General features: G+C 44.7%; 1 protein-coding gene across 1 annotated transcript in view; it reads right to left on the bottom strand.

Annotated features, from left to right (window-relative positions):
- Positions 1 to 23,592, bottom strand: part of LOC147707491 (CD109 antigen-like) — an 871,995-nt gene that overhangs the window by 679,160 nt on the left and 169,243 nt on the right. Inside the window, exon 3 of the mRNA XM_086926508.1 lies at positions 12,290 to 12,318. Within this exon, the coding sequence (XP_086782634.1) occupies positions 12,290 to 12,318 (29 nt within the window). The remainder of the gene's footprint in view (positions 1 to 12,289; positions 12,319 to 23,592) is intronic.

The raw sequence follows: 23,592 nt of genomic DNA on the forward strand, positions 1-23,592 counted from the left end.
TGGATTCCGCCCCAGATCAATCAATAATGGCAGAGTCTGGGTACTCTGAGGCAATCTCGCTATGTTTCTCAGAATCCTATTTTCCGAAATTGTTAGTTTCGCTAAGTTCTCATCACCCCAAAGTTCAGCACCATATAAGGCAGAACTAATTACCTTCATGTTGAATATCTCCATGGCGGGGTTAATTTTCTTAGTAAAAGAGGTGTTATATTCTTTTATCAGTATCCCTGCCAGTTGTCTATGTTTCAATGATACTAAATCAACTTGATGTGACCATCTTAGCCCCTCCTGCATATTAACCCCTGGGTAGGTGAACTCTTTGACCTGATCAAGCATGATGTTATTTAATCTAATGCCCCCTTTGAACACCCTATGTGGGTTAAAAGTGCTACAGCTAGTACAGGTAGGCCCAGTGATGGGACTAGATTGACACATTTAACACATTCGCGAGCAGCCCAAGTCCTATTCGGACTGACCCTACTAACAATAACATCGATCATTACTTAACAACAAATTCTGTCAGGGCTCAGGTACATCAGAATGGGGTTAAGGCATTACATCTTACCCAGTCAAGGCCTAGAGAGGAAAGTACCATGGAAATGAAAAGTTCATCAAAAAATGTTATGGTGAATGTTCTAAAACTTCCCGTGACAAACTGGCCAGAGAGTGAGGATTCCCTAATAAACAAATCAATTCACTGGATAAGGCATGTGAGAGGGTGCTGGTCGGTGATTAGGGAAGATGTAGTTAGAGCCCGTAGGTTAGTAGCATCAGCAAATTCCCTGGATTTTACTGAGCTCACGATGGCTAGGGCACATATAGCGGAAAACCTCTTTGCCCTAGAATTTCGCACTAGCGCACCAGGACCATCAAATATACAGTTTGGGCGCCCATCGAGCGAAGGTGATAATGTTCGCCAACATGGGTTCGAGTCTCCCAGACCTATTTGGAGAATCATCACTAGAAAATATTGATTGACTTGTGTGTAATCTGGATAAGGGGCAGCAGGGCAAACTGGTTATGGATGTGGCCCCCAAAACTATTCAATCTGGGTATGATTGCCAATTAGTAGAGCTGGAACAAGTCATGGGAGTGGAACCCTTGTCAAGCATTCGAAAAGTAGGGAATAGGCAGGATAGTACGCTAAGTCTAAGCATACCAGTTGCAAACATCAAATCGGCAGACATAGGGGCCCAAACCTTTGAGGCGGGTAATCTCAGGAACCACAGCACCAATCACAACACCCAATACAGCGTTGGAAAGGGCAGTTGCAGCAGAAGGACATAGGCTATGCAGACGCCCACCATATACATTTAAAAGGTAAAAGAACCGTGCCAGCAAAGTAGTCCCTTGTGGCGTGTCTGCGTTGTGCTGTGGGCGTGTGCTGGGGGCGTGACAAACGCTGGAAGCGTGTGGTACGTTCCGCCCTTCATGCCATGTCTCATATTGTGTGCTAATCTTGCCCTGCTCCCTTTAAATACCCCTGCACCCCATAATCATAACCCACCCTTACTCCTTAAAATACCCCAACACCCTTAAACACTAACCCATCTTAACCCTATAAATATACCCTGTACCCCAAAACCCAAACCTATCCCTAAACCCTAAAAAATACCCCTGTACCTCAAAACCCAAACCTAGCCCTGAACCCTTTAATACCCCTGTACCCCAAAACCCAAACCTACCCCTGCAACCTAAAAATACCCCTGTACCCCAAAACCCAAACCTAGCCCTGAACCCAAAAAATACCACTGTACCCCAAAACCCAAACCTACCCCTGAACCCTAAAATACGCCTGTACCCCAAACCCAAACCTAGCCCTGAACCCTTAAAATACCCCGGTACCCCAAACCTACTCCTGAAACCTAAAAATACCCCTTTACCCCAAAACCCAAACCTAGCCCTGAACCCTTAAAATACCCCTGTACCCCAAAACCCAAACCTAGCCCTGAACCCTAAAAATAGCCCTGTACCCCAAAACCCAAACCTACCCCTGAACCCTAAAATACCCCTGTATCCCAAAACCCAAACCTAGCCCTGAACCCTAAAAATACCCCTTTACCCCAAAACCCAAACCTAGCCCTTAACCCTTAAAATACCCCTGGACCCCAAAACCCAAGCCTACCCCTGAACCCTAAAAATACCCCTGTACCCCAAAACCCATACCTATCCCCAAACCCTAAAACTACCCCTGTACCCCATAACCCAAAACTATATCTGAACCCTTAAAATACCTCAGTACCCCCAAAACATATACCCCTATACCCATACTTACCTAATCCAAACATTAAAAAAACCATGCTTTTACCATTCATGCATTTACAACGAATTTCGTTGTAAATGTATGCATGGTAAAAGCATATAAAATGTAATGCCATGCGTTATAATGGCATTGCGGAGTCATGGTACTTTCGTCATGGTATGCGGAAAAAAAGTTGCGGAATAGATGTTTACCCTCCCCCGGTAAGTACGTTGGTGGCACGGCGGCCCACATCTCCAGCAACATACTCATTTGAAAAATGCACAGGTCTCTCTCATTGATGGCCAGCACCGACATACACTTTTAGACACACCTCTCGCCACACGTTCTAGATTTGCGAACTTTAGAGCCGGGGAGCTACGTTCAAATCTCGGCATCAGCTCAACATCCTGTGATTCCAGGCAAATCGCTTTGTCTCCCCGTGCCTACCACAAATGAATGTGTTCTTCTGTAATGTAAATTGTGCTCATGCCATGTTGTCGAGTTCGCGCTATATAATATTGCAAGGAAAAATGAAGTAGGGAAACTCGAGTTCACACACTACTGAACGCGCACTCTTAAGTCCATCAGCAGTGCACTGTGAATGGGAGCGTTTCACATGCCTGTCACAGATAAGAAATGCTATCTAAACGAAATCCTACAAAACAATATACTACTGGCCGGCAGCAATTCATACCCAGACAACGTCGGGACGGACTGCTAGTGGTTATATAGTTTACTAGCTTCCCATTTCTTCCTCACTTTATTCTCTAGGATATCTGTAAGTATTTCTTTTTGTTTTTGCCTTTCCTTCTCTAGTTCTTCTTTATTTGTTCTTACATGCTCTGCTGCTATTTGTGTATCAAGTTGTTTTATAGCGTTTTCCACGTCTCTTATTTCTTGCTTTAACATTTTTGATCTGTCTGCCCCCATGCTTAGCAATTTACCTCTGATTACTGCCTCGTAAGTGTCCCAGGTAATTTGTTTTGAGGTCCCAAATTTATTATTCTCAAAAAAATTATCTGTCTCCGTCCTAAGTTCTTATTATTTGTGGATCTAATAATATAGAGCGGTCAACAGTCCATCTAGCTTGTGAGTTGTTTTTTGTCGTTTGTATTCTAAGTTGGACTGCTGAATGATCGGACAGGTGAGCTGGCAGTTGCTCTATTCTCGTGACATTTTCTTGTAAACTTCTGTTTATTAGGAAGTAATCAATTCTTGATTTGTGTCCTAATTTTTGGTTGTGAAAAGTGAAGGCCTGTCTTTTGTCACCTTTCTCTTTCCACATATCCACCAGATCCAAATCTTTTGTTCAATGTCCCAGCCACTCCCTCATTTTTGGTAAGTTTGCTTGACTTCCCGGGGGGTATCTGTCTACTTTAGGATATATGATTATGTTATAATCACCCCCTAATATTATTGGGGAGGTTGCTGATAGCAGCTGTGTGTAAAGCTTTTGAAGGGGGATTGGGTCATCTGTATTTGGACCAAATAGCCTGCTACAGTATACAGATTATTATATATTCTTACCCTAGTTATTGCCCATCTACCCTTGTTGTCCACTTCTGTGTATTCTATCTTGACTTTGAGCGATTTCTTAAAAATTATTGCTATGCCCTTAATATTACAGTCTTGGTTGGTGCATACATAGGCATCAACCCAGCTCAGGTTTTTCATAATTTGATCCCATTCCGATTTTAGAAGGTGCGTCTCCTGCAATATAATGACCTCACTATCTGTTGTCTTCAGATATTCAAGGATTCTCCTTCTTCTACTTTTGGTTCTTAGACCATTTACATTCCAAGAGAGTATACTGAATTCTTTAGAGATTGTCTTTATCTTTCTATGTTTCCTTTGGGTGACTCGTATTAGTGTTCATGTTTACAGGCACCGTAGACTCCTTTTTTTGCGATGAGGAAATTTTTTCTGTTTTATTACCTAATTTGCTCCCCACCCGTGTTCTTTTTTTGTTTTGTTTTCTGCTTTTCTGTGTACATTTCCGTTACCCTCGCTGGGGAAGCCTCCCTTCTTTTTTTTGGGCTGTATTCTTCGCCCTCTTTGAGCTCCATACTACGCCTATTTCGAGCGCTTCACCTTTCTTGTTCATGTTGCATCAGTCCGCATTTGATCCTTAATTTTCTCCAGGAAGTTTTCGACCTCCTTGGGGGTCAATGATGTTGTACATTTTGTTCCTCCACATGATCCTGAGGGCTGCAGGGAACTTCATTTGCACTGTAGCTCCGAGAGATTTTAGTTCCTGCATATGCTGTCCCAACTCCCATTGCCTGTCCTGAGTTGCCTTAGACATATCTGAGGGGATTCTGAAAGACCATTCGCCCTTATTGAAAGTACCCTTCCTTAGGGCCTCACTTAAGATTCTTTCTTTCAGAGTGTATGTTTTAAAATGAATTAGGATTTTCCTTGGTGTTTTCCTTTCTTTATTTTTGCAGAAAGGATCGCGATGTACCCTCTCTATGTCTTCCTCCAGTTCTGCTGCTTTTACCCAGGGGAAATATTCATCAAGGAGTGACACTGTGAATTTTTTTATGTCTGTCCCTTCCTGATTCTCTGGAACATTTAGGATTCTGAGATTATTTCTTCTTGCCTGATTTTCTAGAGATTCGAGTTTCTCTTTCATGGTTTTGTCGCTTTCTCTTAATGCTCTAATCTCCTTTTGGTTGGTCTCCACCTTCTTGCTGAGAGCTCCTACCTCTGCTTCTACTGCAGTCACTATTTCCCCTAGCGCATTTAGTTTGGAATCTAGCGTCTCGCACACTTCCCGGATCTTGCTCTGATTAGACTCTGATACTGCGAATTTCTCTCTCATTTCCCCCAGCATCTTTTCCAGGAACTTCTCTGTTTGACTTACAGCAAGTTGTACTTGCGGGTCTTTTGGATTGTGATCTGTGGTTTCTTCCACCGTATTGCTTACTGTCTGTGCTCCTGTAGATTCAGCAGATCGTGCCATAGTGGAGCCCCCAGGTACCTCAGCTTGCGATTGTGTAGACGTCTCTATCTCTTTTTTCATATCTGGTCTGTTGTCGCTTATTAGATCAGTGTTATGATCTGCTTTAGGGCAGGGGTTTGAGGTAGAGTCAACGTTAATTTCTACAGGGGGTGAAAGTTTGCTATTTTCTTGTAGTGAAGGATGATTTTCCTGCGCCCCTTGAGCTCCCTAAACTTGCTGTTGTACCTTGAAAAAGGACCTTAGGGAGGGGGTCACTCTGATTGTTGTTTCTGTCTGTCCTTTTTCCAGATCTTTCCCCTTTGCTAATTTACTTTTTATTTTGTAGGTTTGAAACTCTAAATTAGGTTTCCCTTTGAATTTCCTTTTTGTGCTGCTAGGGGCCACACTCTGCTTTAGGGGAGAAAGTTGATTGTGTTTAAGGAACTGTCTGTTCCTGAGGCAGTAGCTTGATTTTATGCTTTTGCCCTGCTCAGCTTCTACTGCTTTTGCTAATTTAGGACAGATTAAGGAGGTTTGAGTTTGCCCACCCCCCCCCCCCCCCTCGGCTCCCAAAATGTGCACAGAGCTACAACCTTTGTTGCCTTTCCTTCCTCCTTATACTGGCTCCCTCTGCACCCCTCGAGTGATTCCTCCCCCTCTCCTCCCCCCTCCAGATAGCTTGTTCATAGGGGGCTGTATTGACCTCCAGTCCAGTCCCGCTGTATTTCGATGCTTCCTAGGGTCTCCAAGGATCCTCAGCTTCACCGAGAGCGTTATAGGGGTGGTAGCCTCAGTTGCAGCCTCTGGAGCCGATGTGGTGGTGCCCTTGCATCTCCCTGCCTCTCTGTCTCCAGTCTCGGCAGTGTTAGTGTCTGTTGTAGGGGTCGCACTACCGCTTTTCCCCTGGAACAGGAAGGGAGAGCTACCAACGTCCTTCTTTCGCTTCTCGGCAGACACAGTCGTGTCCGCTCTCATGGTAAAGGTCGCGCTTCCACTTTTCCCCCGGAACAGGAAGGGGATTCTTCCGGCGGCCCTTCTGCAGTCTCTGCTCGCCTCCGAGGCAGCCGCCCATAGTCCAGAGTACGCTCTCAGGGCACAGTGCAGAGCGTCTTTCACCGTGGCTCCGCTTGAGTTAACTCCCGCTGGAAACCGATTTTGCATTCCCTTTTTTCTTGATTATTGCAATCTTAGTGCGCTGGAGCCCATATTAGAGAATCTTTCCTTTACAAATGCGGCTTTGTGATGTGTAGGTGTATATTCCATGATTTATTCCGCAGCGAGCATGGAGCTCCCGACCGGACCTCTTAGCTGGCCGCCATCTTCCCCCCTTGCACCAGGGTTAAATCTTGTTGGACCTTACATGGGTTTGGCCCACCCTGGTGTAGAGTGTTCGTGGACGACTGGTGTACTTGCCCCCCCATCACCTCCTGATTCATTACTAACAATATCTTAAAATGGGAGATACTATTTGTGCACTGCAACACTGTGGTAATTTGGTCTATATTGGCTATATCCTCATTAGACAATACTCCCTCCTTTAGGCTTTTATCTACTTTTCTTGCATTTGTTCTCTGGAACATAGCCGGGATGGTAGTAATGTGTGTCTTATCCACGCTTGCCAACTTATTAGTAGATGAATTACTAGGTGCTTCCCTCTCTTGCTCTAGCTCAAGGATACCCTCACACTCTTCTATCAGGGTGTCCATCCTATCTAGGACACAGTTGCTACTTACATTTGTTTGGAGTTTCCTTGCCCTTTTGCTTTTACCCCCCCCTGCTCTGCTTTGTGTCAGTACTTCCTGTCTCCCCCCCATCCTCACCCACACCCAGTAACTTTCTATCCCCATTCCTAGATATTATCACACTACTTGCTACAATATGATATTTATTGACTAGGGTGGTAATATAGTTCCAGTCTATACAGGTCTCTGCGAGGGGTCAAAGACTCCAAATAGAACAGTCACGACTAGAATGGCAACAATGATACCTGGGGGGGGGGGGCGTCAGTCACAGCAGGATCTACAGTTCCATGCTTAGACCAGCAAGGCAGGATGGGACAGGCCTTGGAGGGGCGGTCCAGCCCTGCCACGGACTGGCCCGCCCTTGGCCCGGGCTTTGCCCGGGCACATCCGCGGTGCGGAGACCTGGATGGTTTTTATTCCGCCTCCGGGCGCGATTTCCTGCACGTCGCATCAGGCACCACTGAGGACTGCTGGGAGATGTGGTCCGGTCCAGCTGTTCCCCTCATGGCGAGCGGACAGGCAGAGCGCTGATGGTGGCCGTTTCCCTCACGGTGGATTTGAAGAAGAAGCAGTGGCTCATGGCCATTCCCCTCATGGCAGAGCAGCTGTGGTAAGTGGTCTTTAGTGGTGCGTCCCGCGGTGCGGGAGGCCTGGATGGCTTTTATTCCACCTCCAGGTGCAATATCCTGCTCGTCGCGCCAGCTGTGGTAAGTGGTCTTTGGTGGCCTGGGACATCATGGCAGCAGTTGGCCTAGAGCATCATGGCGTGCGATGGCCTGCCCCATCAAGGCAGCCATTGGGGTGGGCCATGATGGCAGCCATGCAACTGGGTCATCATGGCAGCCATTGGTCTGGGTCATGAGGTCAGTTGTCTAGTAGGTGGCATGTCTGGGCCATAAGGAGGGGCCCAGCTTTGGCCACTGGTTCCGAACCTGCTGTCATCTGGTGAATGGCTGGTAGACATGATGGCTGAAGGTCCGGCCAGTGTAGCTAATTCTAACTTTTGTCTTCTCTTAGGTTCATGACCACCACATTCATGGAGAAACATTAGCTTCCTGGATTGACCCATAAGGTACAGGTAACTTATACCACCTTGGCTATCCAAGCCTAGGTTCCAGTAAGCAGATAGCACACCTGGGCATCCAGGGATGTATTACAGAGATAGAGTGTAACCTACTCAAGTAAAGAAATGCTAAATAAGATGGAAGGAATGCTTGAAATCATTTTAACCACTAGTAATTATTCAGGGCCCTATCCCATTCTATAATTGCTGCTGCATGCCATGCCACCTCAACCAGGAACCAGTCATATGAACATCAGATTTAGCCCTGCTTCAATAGGAATAGTCCAGCCCAAAATTCCAGGCCAGATCCATTCTGAAATGGACGACAAGCAACCCTAGACCAGTTTCAGCCTATTTAGTCCTCCTCTGTAGGCTGAAGCTTGGCTCTAGTGAGCATGGGACCCATATTAGGGTACACACATCAGACTTGGGATATCACAAGCCCAGTAACTGGTCAGTGTGGCCAATGTGGATGGTGTGGGCACCCTATGGAAGGCTGCTGATTTAATGTAACTGCTTTGTCTCCTTTGACCGGACGTACTGCATGAAAAATATGCAAATGAAGGCTGCACCAATGTTTGCTGGGCATGCCTTCAGCCTCTGGCTGTATTTCTTTACATCAGGCCGTTCTGCTAAATATTTTCCTCTCCATTTGTTTTATTTATTTATTTAGGTTTTTTTTTAGCACTCACTGTGCATTTTTAGGTCTCGTCTGAGCCAGCCCATGCACTGCTCTGCAAGACATTTGGTTTAGGGCTTTTAAATTCCAAACACACGCTTGTGCATGTGCTTTTTTTATCACTTGCTATTGGGTTTGCCTGCTGTCTTTCTAAGAAAGACAGCACGCAATTGGCCCAAGGCGGGTGCATGTCCCGCCTTTTGTGTCCTGTGGCCTAGGGTCCACGTGAGCGAGCAGCAGCGCGGCCGGGTGCCAGCTGCATACCTCGCATTTCTGCAGTGTGCGCACACCGCGCTTGTTGTGATTGCGGGTGCTAAAGCTTTGATTTTTGCCCTTGAATGAGGTAGTGGACTGCACGTTACTATCTTTGGATTCACATTTATTTGACAGAATTGCCATGCTGATTTCCACTTCATTTACCTCGACTGTCGAAACTGGGAGCTCTGAGAAATAGGACAATCCTCATTTGAACGCCTATTTTAGTATTACAGTATAATGAAGGGATTTAACATGGTTCATCCAAATGAATTGCTGTTAATAGCACTGCTATTAGTGTGGTAACCTAGTGCCTTGGGATTACTTTCCAAGTGACATGCTGACGGGCTTCTGAAGGTTTCGCAGATTAGCTGCCCCTTTTTACGTGCAATAGCTGGAATGCTGACTCCTATCACAATATTTGGAAGCGCAGGGTGCCATTTTTCCTGCAGAACCCCTTCACACGTGTGGAGCACTTCAGGCGCTCTGGGCCGGCATTTGTAGAGGCAGATAGACTAAAAGCAGTGCTTTCAATAACAGAGTGCCAGAGCCTTATGATCCTGGGGACATGGTGCCCAGGACTTTGAATTATAATATTTACTCCGTACACAGTGCACATCAGAAACGGAATCGTTTTGTGAGCAAGTAAAGGCATTTTAATACTAACCTTTGTGATGCTTTTTATATCAACCTCGAAATGATGACAGGCCGATTCAGCATGCACTTAGCTATCTTAGAATCTGCGCCCCATGTACAAGACTTGTACAGCATGGGTCCCTACAGGGGCGTGACTATGAATAGTGCTTTAGGTGCAGTGGCACCGAGGCCAATGTAATCTAAGCTGCCTTCTAGACCCCAGTCATGACTTAACTTTCATACCCAGCCATAGGACAAAGGGCCTGAGTCCCTTGCGTGCTTTAGTGTCCATGGCACCCTTGCCACGTCACTGTGTCCTTGAGGGCCAGATCAAAGCCATATTTAGTTTCGTCATGTTGTTCACATTAGCATAGCATTCAGTGTGGCTATGGTAAGGTGCAGCAGCGATTTTTTGTAGTCCTAGGGTGACCTTGCAGGCTGTCTGGAGATTTGAACGAACGATCAGACTCTACTCAAGTTCTCTCAACAGTGTGACGTGTGTTATGTCTCCCTCAATGACTTCACTAGTACCATATATGCTGTGTTGAGGCGTGCGTTGATTGAAAATGCTGAAGTAAACACAGTGACGACCATTTACATGTACGTTGCATGCCTCTGCTGCGTAACATGGTTGGAAACGCTTGTTTTTGTTGGTACAAGGTATAGCTGTACGTCAGGCCTGTGCTTTGCTTCAGGATAGCTGTAGATACGCCTCGTCTTCTGTTCAGCCTTCCGTGCTAGTGTTTGCGGAGAGCAGCTCTGACTGTCTCGGAGAGAAAAATACACAAGGCTTTACCAATACACAGAGGGGGCTCCCTGTAATGAACTCTGATGCTGGCATTTACTAGATAAAGTCTTTGTGCTTAAGTCAGATGATTGCTGTATAAAGGCATGTGTTTTTAGCTGCTGGCGATGAAAAACCAAATACCCTTCAAAGGGCAGCTTAAATGAACTGCACTCAAAGCTTCTGAGAGGCCATTGCTTCTGATAGGGCAGTTTGACACACGCAAGCCAACGGTTGCGAAAGGGTTAAAGCATGTCAGCTACACCTGTCATCGACCTCTGCAGGATCGAAGGCTCAGCCAGCCTGCTGGGATTGGACCCGGTTGCCTGCAGATTACATACAGATCCCAGCATCAGCCCCTGCATCCATTACATTTTCTCGTCCTATGCATCTGTGGCACCTTACTCCAAGCTGTGCTCCACTGGCACATTTAGATGTAGTTGTACGCAGGCACAACCCTACAACAGCTTACTCTAAACACAACTCCTCCTGTTGTGTATCATCATGTGCACTACCAGGTTGCAAGCCATAGAGTTGGCTAAACGTTTGCTACCTCAAAAGCAAATTCAACAACTCATACGAACAGTAAACCCTATAACCACAGACCAAGTTAGGAACAACTCTTGGCACCATCAAATGCGAAATCTGGCTCTATGACATCTAACTTGCTAAGCATTTACTGTCACAACCGCAGATCAATGTCAAATTAAACTAAACGTAAACAAAACAGACCCATATAAATACAGAATGGCAGCAGATCCACAAAATGTTCAACAATGAACAGACATTTAATGACTACCACTGTGGCACATATTTATACGCCACATAATTACCCTCTACTTAATGCAACAAATACACCCCACATACCACTCAGTACCACATGATTACAAGCCACATAATTACACTCTACTCAATGCAACAAATACACCCCACATACCACTCAGTACCACATGATTACAAGCCACATAATTACACTCTACTCAATGCAACATAAATACACTCCATATAATACCACTCAGTGCCACATAATTACATGGCACAAATGTACACTTTACTCAATGCAACATAATTATATTCCACATAATATCACTCAGTACCACGTAATTACACATCCCATAATTACACTCTACTCAATGCAACATAAATACACTCCGCATAATACTACTGTGGCACATAATTACACGCCACATAATTACTCTATTCAATGCAACATAAATACACTCCACATAATACCATTCAGTGCCACATAATTACACGCCTCATAATTGCACTGTACTCAATGCAACATACATACACGCCACATAAATGCACTCTATACCACATACCACCAATCAACATAAATGCACTCCATACCATGACATAATTTCCCTAAGCATAATTTCACTCAACACCACAGTTTCATGCCACACAATTCAACTCCATACATTTCCAATACACACCACATAATTACTAGGGGTGGGCGGAAGTCGCGTAAGGTACTTACGCGCAGATGTACGGATATTGAACCAATCTCCTGCCTCTCCACATATTTCCGATTCGAGCCGCCCGCCCGCCGCCCACCTTCCGCCCACAATATTAAATGAGATTAAAAAGTCTAAAATAAGATTTAAATAAAACTTACCTTATCGCGGGGTCATCCTCGTCCATCTTCTTGGAACTCCGCATGCGCAGGAGCCTGCGCATTCCTCGCCAGCCTATACATTCACTTCTATTCTTTGACAGACATGAGCATCAACTGCTTCTAAGTTTTAACACTGAATACTTGCTTACAGTCAAGTAAAAAAATGCATACTAATCTAGTGGGAAAAATATTGCAAAGGAGAATATAGATTCTAAAAGAAGCTCTCAAGAGGATAATAAGCACTTTAGTGCAATTTAAGACAATGACAAGTTTAACTGTTCGGAATTTACAGTTTTAGGATATAGCACATATTTCATACTTACTGCTGGTAGTATGAGTGTTCCAAAAGAACCTAAATGAGAAAAAAAAAAATTGGTTTTGAACTACAAGCACACAATGAGGGCACATAAAAACACAAACAACATTTAGGCTAGGAATTAATTGTATAGTGATGGACATTGGACACATTATTGGTATTACCACATATGATTTCACAGTCTCATTGATGTTCCTATTTTTAATAAAAATTAGCAGTCTCTGCTAACTCAGCATAAAAATTCATAACACACACGTGTAGTGCATTGAAACAGCACATTCGTAAAAAGGAAATAATTTACAAACTTGTCAGTTAGGTATCTTAGAAGGAGGAAAGGAAATCTATATCACACTTTCAAAAATATTTCCATTAAAAAATTCAATAGAAACCAAACTGGGCGGCATATTTATGTAACTTTCACGGAGCGCAGCAAGTCACCTTAGTGCGCTGCGTGAAAGGGAAATGGCAGGAATGCGCTGAATTTAACATAATATGACACATTTCTGTTCTTTCCTTTTCACTGCCTTGAGCCGACGCAGGCAACCTTGCACTACGGTGCAAGCGTGCCTGCATTGCAAGCAGGGCTGTTTTTGTGCAGGAAGGAAGGAGCTCCTTCTGCAGAAACACAATCCCCTGAGGTATTTTCCTCTTTCCATGTGTCCTGCAGAAGGCAGCACACACAGAAAGAAGAAAAACACAAATAAGGAAAGATATTTCTGATCCTTACACCTCAGGCGTAGGATTTTGACGCATTCTCAGGTTCTCAGTAATGGTAAATCTGGAAGTGTGCCAAAATCTATGGGTGGAGGCTTTGGAACATCCACACTCCCCCAATGGAATGCCTTCCTGGGGCAGAGTAATGCAACGCTGTGATTTGATCTGCGTTACTCTGGATTTATGACGACATGCAGGGCCGTGCAAGGTGACCATGCATGGCTTGGTAAATCCGACTTAGGCTTTGCATTGACATTGCGTTGCACAATGGCGACCAAAACCTTCATAAATATGCCACTTGGTCGCTTGATAATGTGAGCGTTTAGACAAGAGAGGGAATATCTTAGGTGACTAAATAAATATCTTCATCCACTTTTGCATGTCTCCAAAGGAACATTATTGGGCTGAAGAAAAAAGTACAACTCAATAAGAGTAGTAAAATCTATTGATAGTTAATTAAAACCATGTGGATAACCAGAAAAAAGGGTAACATTCTTTGAAAGACCGACAAGGTACTGAAAAACAGAAGCTAATAAAGTTAATCCGACTGTCAGTGAAGAAACAACTAATACAACAATTACAAAGCAAGTACAAAAAATACTGATTTTGTTAAAATAAGTAGACAGTTTTAAAAATGAAGTCAGCCAAAGGTCAGATCATTTATCATGATTAAATACACTTTAACATTGAGGAGTATTCAATCTCTATCATAAACCTAACAAAGAGGCGCACACATTTTCTATTGCCTCCCATGTCCCCAAATAGAGCTCAGAGGTTAGCAAGAAGTTTAAGGCAGGTCTGATTGGTGGAAGGTTGGTCCAGAATCTTGAAACAGGGCTCCTGGGTATTTTTACATACAGACTGTACTGAAAAAGGGTGTGGGGGTGAGGTTCCGTGACGATTTGAACCCGTGCTTTCAATATTGTCGGAAGTACATAATATTGGTATCAGCGAACCGCAAATGATCCATTTAGCACATCCTGGTGTTTTCGCTATGCTACGAGCAAGAGCACTCCTGTTATGAACACATTTCTGATCTACTCATGGCGCCCATCTTAGATCATGGCAGCCATTTTGTGTTTCTTGCCCTCACATACGCAATAACCTCGGAATCATTTCATTTCGATTAAGGACACGTAGCCTTAGCCGGAGATTCACCTCTTTCATGACACGTGCACCTTAAACCAGATCACGCTGTAGCTACATGACTCGACAAAGGCTGCCTCCTCTGCCCGGGGCCAGTCCTGCTAAACTGGTCTTCGCGTCCATTGTCCTGATCACAATTAGGCGACCGAAGCCAGTAGCCTTGCCCATTTACAACCCACAAACATCTCTTATCCCGCTTTTCTACCTTCCACACCTGGCTCCGTTCCTTTCTTTCTGAATCTTTATTAGGGGGAGGTAACGAAATTTACGATAAGGCGGTCCAGCTCTTGAATGCAATATTGACAAGGGATTGTGATGAACTAGTGGGAACCCCTCTTCGTAATGTTTGGCATCAGATATTATCAACGATTCCTGTGTAATGCCAAATATTTATTGTTTTAGACACAAAGGTTTTGAGAATGTATTACATGTAAAGAATTCGCCCCCAGCTTAAAATTTAGTATATAAGGAGCAACCCTCTTTGTACAAATTGAACAGGCTCCTAGAATCTGCCCATGTGTGGTTTCTGTGACTTCTGTGTCCCTGCAGTAATAAACCTTTGGTCTTTGACGCCACCATCGAGAAGCCCGTGTTTCTGTTCATTTGCGCACCAAGGCAGGTGGAACTCCGGGGTCTTTGGGTGTTGTTCCCTGACACCTCTGGACGGAACCAAAAAGTCCAGAACTCCAATTGGCGCCCAACGTGGGGCGACGTCATTCAGTACCGGTCCAAAAGCCTGAAGAGTTCGAGAAGCTTCGTGTGAAGATTCCTGAGGGAGGCGCCCCACTTCATCGATCCCGGCATATCGCAAAAGTGGCCCGAAGTTCTCTTCCACGAGGGTTCCCGTTCAGGACGGCTGCAGTGGGCCGTTGCCTTGACCGTCGCCCTGTCTTGGACCCGAGGTGCAGTCCTTAGTACGGCGAAACGTGACGGGTTTCTCCTTGGTGACGTCTTCAGTGCCTCAGTTAAGTATTTAGTGGTTGCTAGTTGGTTACTTCGTGAGGGTTGTTAAAATCCTTTTTTTTTTTGGGTTCTTGGTTTGGTTTGGTTTCGTAAGATTATCATTGGTTGTTCTGGTTACGATAATCTATTTGGTTTAGTTTGGGTATCGATACATCAGTTCGCTTTTGGTAGGCCTAAAGTTCTTGGTTCAGGTGCACATATCTGTTTCGTGTTTTGTTTGTTTTGTGTTTCGGACTGAAAAATGGTAAGTCGGAGAAATTGTATGTTGTCGTGCTTTGGTTGCAACAGTGACTCACGATTGGAGGACTCATGTCTGGTTCCTCCCATTGGGACTCCCCTATATGACATGGTGTGGTTCCTATATCTTATAATGAGGTGTGGGTCCGCTACACTGAGAAAGATGGTGTCCTTAGTTGGCCACTGCATGGTAGTTTTGAACCCGAAATTCTTGACAATTTAGAAGCGAAATTGTTTAGGAAGAAAGCCCGGCCGGCAATGTTTGATTCTTTCCGTTACTGGCGAAAAGAATCCAAACAGAGAGAAATGAAAAGGTTAAAGAAGGAACAGAAAGAGCAAGAAGAGTTGACTCTGGAACAAGCGGCTAAGCAGCTGCAAGATAACGAGTGTGAGAAGGCCATAGAGGTAGCCATTAGAGAGCATAATTTAGCGATCGACAAGTGCTATCCTGCCTTGCCATCGAAAACAGCTAAGATACTAGAGGACCCCGAAAATGATCCTTTGTTGTCTTATCTGTTACGGTCACCTCCACCGTATGCCCAAGGTGCTACGGCTCCACCTTTACCGAATGTTCAATTGCCGGTTGCTGGACAACCTGGTATTCCTGCTCCTGCCCCTCAGAATCAAGCTCCTGTACCTCCTGTGGTTAATGTGAATGTTCCTACGGCTCCTCCTCCTCTTGGGTTGCCGACTTCTATACCTGTATCTGTCTCGCTTACACCTACTGCTCCACAAACTATTTTTCTCGATATTCCTAATGTTCCGCTATCTGTTCCTACCTCTACTGTGTTCTCTACGTCTGCGAGTGTGTTGACTCCACTTTCTGTTCGTCGAAGAATCACTGATTCTGTTTCTAACATTCTGTCTCCTTTCTATAAAACCTTAATCAAGACTCCTACTTCTGACTCTGTTCAAAGACGTAGTCAGCTTCCGAGTACTGAGGAACGGGGAATTTTAGATTCCACGGCTCTCAGATGGATTTCGAAGAGTAGGAGATATAGTACGAGAGATGTGCTAGATACATTTATGCAGTGGAAGGAACCAACACAACGGTATGTCTTTGATGAGATGTGCTCGCTGTTACGTGAGGAAATAGAAGAAGATGATGTTGAATCGAATCTAGAAGACTTAATTAAGGTTCAGAAAGAGTTTGCTGCAGGTATGATAGTAGGTGAAAATATAGAAGAAGCGATGGAACTGATTTTAAGTTATAGAAATGACCCATCACTTCGTTCACCAAGAGATTTAGAGAAAGGTAAGACGAAGCTAAGTCGCCAATATCCAATGAGGGAGGTTCCTCCGATTTGGCGCGATGCTGTACAAGCTGATAATGTCAATGATATTGTAGCTGTTCCGGCCCAATTCCAAAGGGTATGGATACACATTCATGGAAGCGAGCCGAAGTGCTAGCAGTGAAACAGGCCTTGCCAGACCCGCGTAAGAATCCTGCTGGATACTATAAAGAATTAACACAGACAGTTGAGGCTTGTATAATGAACTTAGCAAACATCGATATGTTATTTGGTAATGTAGTTCCGCAACCAATTTGGGCTAAAATTCGTAAAGAGAATCATCCAGTTGCCCTAGGTGGTGATTGGGCAGCTATTGTTGCAACGGATGGTCAGCAAACAGGTGGTGCAAAACCCGAACCCCTAATTGCTAATCTTCCAGGGAGAATAATTGACTTAATGAAGACTCTGATGCCCGCATTGCGTGTTAATTGGGACAAGTTGTCCGCATGCAGGCAGAAGAAAGACGAAAGTGTCTCCGACTTCTTCACAAGGTTCGAAGAGACTTTTGTAGATCATAGTGGTCAGGATATGAGTACAGAAGGAGGACAGAGACTGTTTGTCGATAAATTCGTGCATAATTTGTTACCTGAGTTATGCAATAAATTAAAGGATTCAGAGAGTACGTGGGCTGTTTCTACAACTGCGCAAATACTTGCAACTGCACAGTATTATGAAAATAGGGATAAAGAGGAAAAAGAAAAATCAGACAAGAAAACGAAAGATTTAAAAACTAAAGTTCTTTTGCAACAGGCATATCCGCCTCGCACGAATCAGACTAATACGCAACAGAATTCGTATCAAAGAACAGACTATAGTTCACCGAGGCCTCAATATCAGTGGAACCAGTGTGCGTTAAGCATGAGCGGATTTTGCGGATTGGCAATCCGCGAATTTTGCGGATTTGCGGATTCGCAATCCGCAAAATCCGCGAATTCCCGCGAATTTGCGGATTTTTTTTTTTTTGTGTTCGCCCGTGTTTCTGCCAGTTCGCGAGGGTTTTTACAATTTCGCAATTTGCGAACTTACCTGTCGGGTCGCAAGTTTTGCGAACTTGTTGTTTCTACGTGTCCAGCCTGTTTGGGACACTCTTCTTCATCACTGCCACTCTCTGTCACCACTGCCACTCTCTGACTACTCATGCCACCCTCTGGCCCACCCATGCCACCCTCTGTTTCATCACTACACCCTCTGGTTGTCCAGTGTACATTATTTTCGGCAAAGCAAAGCACACCTTCCCTGCCTCAAGTGACCTGAATTAATTTGGGGCTGATTAATGTGTCACAGAATATTTTTTTAGCTGGCACCTGCTTCCTTAGTGCGCCCTGATTAGTGATCTTTTGCACTTGCTAAGTGCTTTCATTGTTGCAAAATTAGTTACAACACCTGCCCTGCCCCAACTGACAATAATGAATTAGGGGCTGATTAATGGATTTTAACTTCCAGCCTGGCTCCTGCTTGTCTCCCTTAGCTGTAATTCAGGACCTTTGTGGCATATGTGTAACTATTCTGAGGTTCAGAGCAGGGTCACATAATAGTTTCAACTGGCAACTGAACTCTGGAGGGGCCCCTCAGGAAGCACTGCAGGAAATGGCTACTAATGATGTGCCTGAACTTTTGAACCTGGTAAGTAGTTACTTTCAGTTTTGCCAAGATCGTATTTCTGCAATTTCGCACTTATTCGCGGGGCGCGAACTCACGCTAACAGTGCGAGCAGTGCGAGCAAAATCCGCTGCTCGCGGATTTGCGGATTTTGCGGGAAATTCGCAAATCTCGCGGATTGCGGATTTCCCGAAAATCCGCAAAATCCGCGAGCGGAACGGATTTTCCGCCCACGCCTAGTGTGCGTACTGTAAGAAAGAAGGTCACTACAAGAATGAGTGCCCGATCTTAGCGCAAAATAATGCAGCAGCAGCTCAGAGAGGTCTTGGTGGTTTTGTGCAGAATTCTAGAGGTCGAGGGCGAGGTGCCATGCCTCCACAGACGAATGATCGTCCTTCCAATCACTTTGATCAACGAAATGGCCAGTCTACTCAGCAAAATAGATCTCAACAGTATCTTGTTGAAGACTATTGTGAAGTAGATGAGGGATTTCAGCAAAATGGGTACTAGGACAGCCATGGACAGAGAGAGGGAGTAGTATCAGTTCCAGTGGATCAGAGTGGGCCTTATGTCGCAGTAGCAACATCAGGTGTAGTCGAACCGTTTCTGTTGGATACTGGTGCAGCAAAAAGTTCTATCATTCATGCGAAACTCCCTGGCGCACCTTTGTCCGGCTCAACAAATGTTTCTGTAGGTTTTTCAGGCGCCCCTGCTTACAATCCCATATCTGGTCCTTTGTCTATTTCTGTTGGACCGTGTCAATTGAAAGCACCCCTGATTTTGACAACGGGTTGTAATGAAAATCTGCTTGGTTTAGACTTGTTAAAACGATTATATGCGACATTGTACTGTTCTCCGGAAGGAGTACAGCTTACATTGGGTAAAAGAATCACCTCTCCAATGTACTTGTCAATGGATGCACTCCCGCCAGAGCTGCGTTCACTCCCTGATTCTCTTTGGGCGACTGGTCCTAATGATGTAGGCCTCTTAGAAATACCACCCTATGTAGTAACTTTGAAAGCAAATGTAAAATTTCCAAGAATTCCTCAATATAAAATATCTAGTGAAGGTGAGCGTGCACTTTTATTGATTGTACAAGATTTGATTAAGAAAGGTGTGGTTGAGGAAACTAGAGGAAATGTTTGTAACAGTCCTGTATTACCGATTTTGAAACGAACTGATCCTACAAAGCCTCCAGTGTACAGGTTCGTCATCGACCTCAGAGAAGTTAATAAGATTGTGATCCCGCAGTTTCCTGTAGTTCCAGACATTACCGCTTTGTTAACATTGATTCCTGCTACAACTACTTGGTTTTCAGTCATTGACCTGAAAAATGCCTTTTTCAGCATTCCGATAGCCGAGGAAAGCAGAGATATTTTCGGCTTCTGTCTAGGAGGTCGCAGTTTCAGATTTAAACGCGCTCCACAGGGCTACTGTGAGAGCCCATCTATTTACAGTCAAGCATTAAAAAGCCAGTTAGATTCCTTTGTCCTTCCTCCAGGCTCTGCTCTAGTGCAGTATGTAGACGATCTTTTAGTGGCTGCCGATGACAAGGAAACTTGCAAGGCAGCTACGATCTCGTTATTGCATCATTTGTCTAATTTGAATCACAAGGTATCACCTTCGAAAATGCAATACTGCTGCCAAGAAGTGACCTACCTAGGTCATCTCTTGTCAAAGGAGGGAAGGAAGTTGACCCCAGAAAGAATAAAAGCAATTATGCAGATGAGTGTTCCTCGCACGCAGAGAGAAGTACGTGCCTTTTTAGGTATTACCTCTTACTGTAGGCAGTGGATCCCAAATTTTTCTCTTTTAGCAAAACCGTTGGTAGCTTTGACTGGGAAAAATGTTCCGAGTCCGGTGCCATGGTCTGATGAATGTCAGGAGAGCTTTTCTGAGTTACGAAATGCACTGTGTTCAGCTCCTGTATTGGGTACACCTGATTACAGCAAGCCATTCACGCTCTACGTTCAGGAGAGAGAAGGTTGCGCGTTGAGTGTTCTGACACAGACATTTGGTGATAAACAACGCCCTTGTGCGTATTTTTCATCAACATTAGATCCGGTAGCTAGAGCGTTACCTAGTTGTTTGAGAGCTACAGCGGCAGCTGCGGCTTCCATTCGACAATCTGCTGGTCTGGTGATGAACAACATGCTAGTGGTCATGGTTCCTCATGCGGTGGATACACTCATGAACCGAACTAAGACACAACACCTTACCAGTGCGAGACTATCTGGTTACGAGCTGACATTACTAGCGAGTCATATTCAGATCAAAAGATGTAATGTATTGAATCCAGCAACGTTGTTGCCGGCTAATCAAGAGTCGAGTGATTCCGAGCCACATGATTGTTGTTTTAGAACGGAGGAAGAGACAAAAGGACGTATTGACTTAAAGGACACCCCATTATCAGATCCAGATGGCACACTGTATGTGGATGGATCATGTTTTAAATTGGAGAATGGTGATGTGAGTGCTGCTTACGCAGTAACGACTTTGAAGACGATTGTGGAGACTGCAAGAGTGAGTCAGAATTCTGCCCAAGCTGCAGAATTAATAGCTTTAACCAGAGCGTGTGTTTTAGCTAAGGGAAAGAGAGTGAATGTTTTTACAGATAGTCAGTACGCATTTGGCGTGGCCCATAGTTTTGGCCGTTTGTGGAGAGAAAGAGGTTTCATTACGTCCCATGGGACTAAGATTCAACATGGTCAGCTAGTTAACGATCTGTTGGAATCTCTAACCTTGCCGACTGAAGTTGCGATTGTAAAGTGCAGTGCTCATAAAGCAATCACGGATGATGTTGGTCGTGGGAATGCTTTTGCTGATGAAACCGCTAAACAGACAGCTAGAGATATGATGAGCAGAATGTATGTTGCTACGTCTGCAAGGTGGACTGCTGAGTCTGGAATGTGTGAGGATACAATGGAAAGTGTGAAAGAGATTCAGAAAGAGGCAACTGAGGAGGAAAAACGTGTATGGAGGGAAAGTACGGGCAAGTTGGATTCGAATGGGTGTTGGATTGATTTGACAGAACAGCAGCGTTGGATGTTGCCTGATGCGTATGTGCTTGCAGTGGTGACGATGGCGCATGGAGTAGCGCATATAAGTTCTAAAGGAATCTGTAAGATGTTGGCTCCAGTCTGGAAGAATGATGGGATCAATAAGTGTGCAGAGAGAGTGGTGAAAAATTGTATGGTATGCCTGATGCATAACCCTGGCAAGGGAACTCCAACTCCTGCTGGTCACTTCGCTCCTCCTTCCTGCCCCTTTGAAGTGATTCAGTTAGACTTCATTCACATGGATCGCTGTAATAATCTGAAATACGTCCTGGTGGTAGTTTGTGCTTTTTCCAGGTGGATCGAAGCATACCCACTAAAGGACAATACTGCCCTATCAACTGCCAAAATTCTTCTCAAAGAATATTTCCCTAGATTCGGTATGCCACGGATTGTATGGTCAGATAACGGAAATGAGTTTATAGGGAAAGTTATGCAGAGTGTGTGTGCCGGCCTAAACATAAAAAAGAAGTTTCATAGTGCGAACCATCCCCAGTCTGCTGGTTTAGTGGAGGGTTACAATGGCACCCTCAAACTAAAACTAGCCAAAATTCAAGCCTCCACAGGTTTATCCTGGCCAGACGCACTTCCCCTGGCTTTGTTATCAACGAGAGCAACTGTACATTCTAGAGTGGGGCTTAGCCCCTATGAGATCGTTTTTGGCCGCCCGGCAAATATTTGGGGTGTGCCGAGGCCAAAGGAGTTTTGTTCTCTAGAATATCCTATGTTGATAGACTACCTTTACGACTTGACTGCTAAATTGAGTCTTATTCACCAACAGGTTTTCGATGCATTGCCAAAGCCTCCGGAGAGTCCAGGACATCAGCTGAAACCCGGCGATCAAATTGTAATAAGAAACTTCGCGAGGACGAAGAACCTTCAGCCCAGATACGTCGGCCCCTTCCAGGTCCTGCTTGCAACGAGAACAGCAGTTCGTGTAGCTGGTCGCAAGCATTGGGTGCACGCATCTCATGTTAAGCGTGTACCTTTGCCACTTCCTTACGACGACTGGGTGAAGAAGGGAATTGGTGCCTCCGAATTTGAACACACGCCAAAGTTCATCCCTTTCAGCGATGCCGAATTGATCACCGACACTCCAAACTCTGACTCTCCTCCTGAAAAGACTCCTTTGAACTCTGAACATTTGTCCCCTGCACCAGAAAAAACTCTGTCATCTGCGAACGTGAACACTGCAACAGCTACCAGTGATACACTATTTGCCGATCAAACAGTACCTGCGAAATCAAGATACAATTTACGACCTCGTAATATGGACAAATAAAGCAGGCAACTGCCCATTGTGATATTGAACTTTTGCCTTCAGCCAGGAAGTTTGCTATTGTTTATTGTTTTTAAAATTGCCTTGCCGTCTGGGTAGCCGTAGGGTCGTGGCTGTGTGCCTAGTTGAATCTGCGGGGGTCTGACACAAGGTCGATCTTTCTGTTGGTTCTGGGAACTCCCAGGGCTGATAGAGGCATTTTCATCTACGTACACATCATCAGTGGTCGCGAGCGGATTGTAGAAGATGGAGCTTCCTGCGCTGCAACGAAAAAATGTGATTTATGTTCGCAGAAACAGACTTTATAGAATTCTTCACAGCAAATGCTTTTTAATACAATGTGCCATTACATTTTTGATTGTTTTGATAACGTTGGTGGGTGGAATCGTTTTTGGTATGAGTTTGATCTTTGTGCCAGTAACTACAGTACCTCCCCTTGATCCTGCTACTTCTACTGTTTCTTCTATACACTCTTTTCACTCGTTTCCTGAACACGAGCAAGCTCGACGCTCAGAATTCATTAATAACACTTTTGTACAGCTCTTGCACCAACATCAACTGGTGGTTAACACTACAGACTGCTGGGTGTGTGGCTTGATACCCCACACTATGGATAAAGGTATTCCCTATCTGGTTTTGCCTTTCAGCTACAATGGATCATTTCAGGCCCTCCAAACCATCTTTGCTTATGCCCTTGAAACCTATCCTCCACGTCCACCACGTTCCACTAAATATAACTCTGCCAACAAAGCTTTAGTCCAGGGAATTATTGACATGATCAAGGACGTCAATAATACTCCATCTTACCCTAGAGACGAATTGCGAATATATTTGAGTTGGAACTCTTCAGAGTATCGCCTTAGTTTGGGAGAAAGCAAGCGTAAAAGCTCAACTCCAATCTGGGTCGTACCTCACCGAGGTCACGTCTTATTTGCAAGGTAATGGGAGAAATCCGAGAGCTCAGCTAGGGAGGAGTGAGTGCGTAGAGACTTATGTGTTTCCGGCTAACTCTTCCCCTGCCTTT

Source organism: Lissotriton vulgaris, chromosome 6, assembly GCF_964263255.1.
Source record: "Lissotriton vulgaris chromosome 6, aLisVul1.2, whole genome shotgun sequence".
NCBI classification, from domain to species: Eukaryota; Metazoa; Chordata; class Amphibia; order Caudata; family Salamandridae; genus Lissotriton; species Lissotriton vulgaris.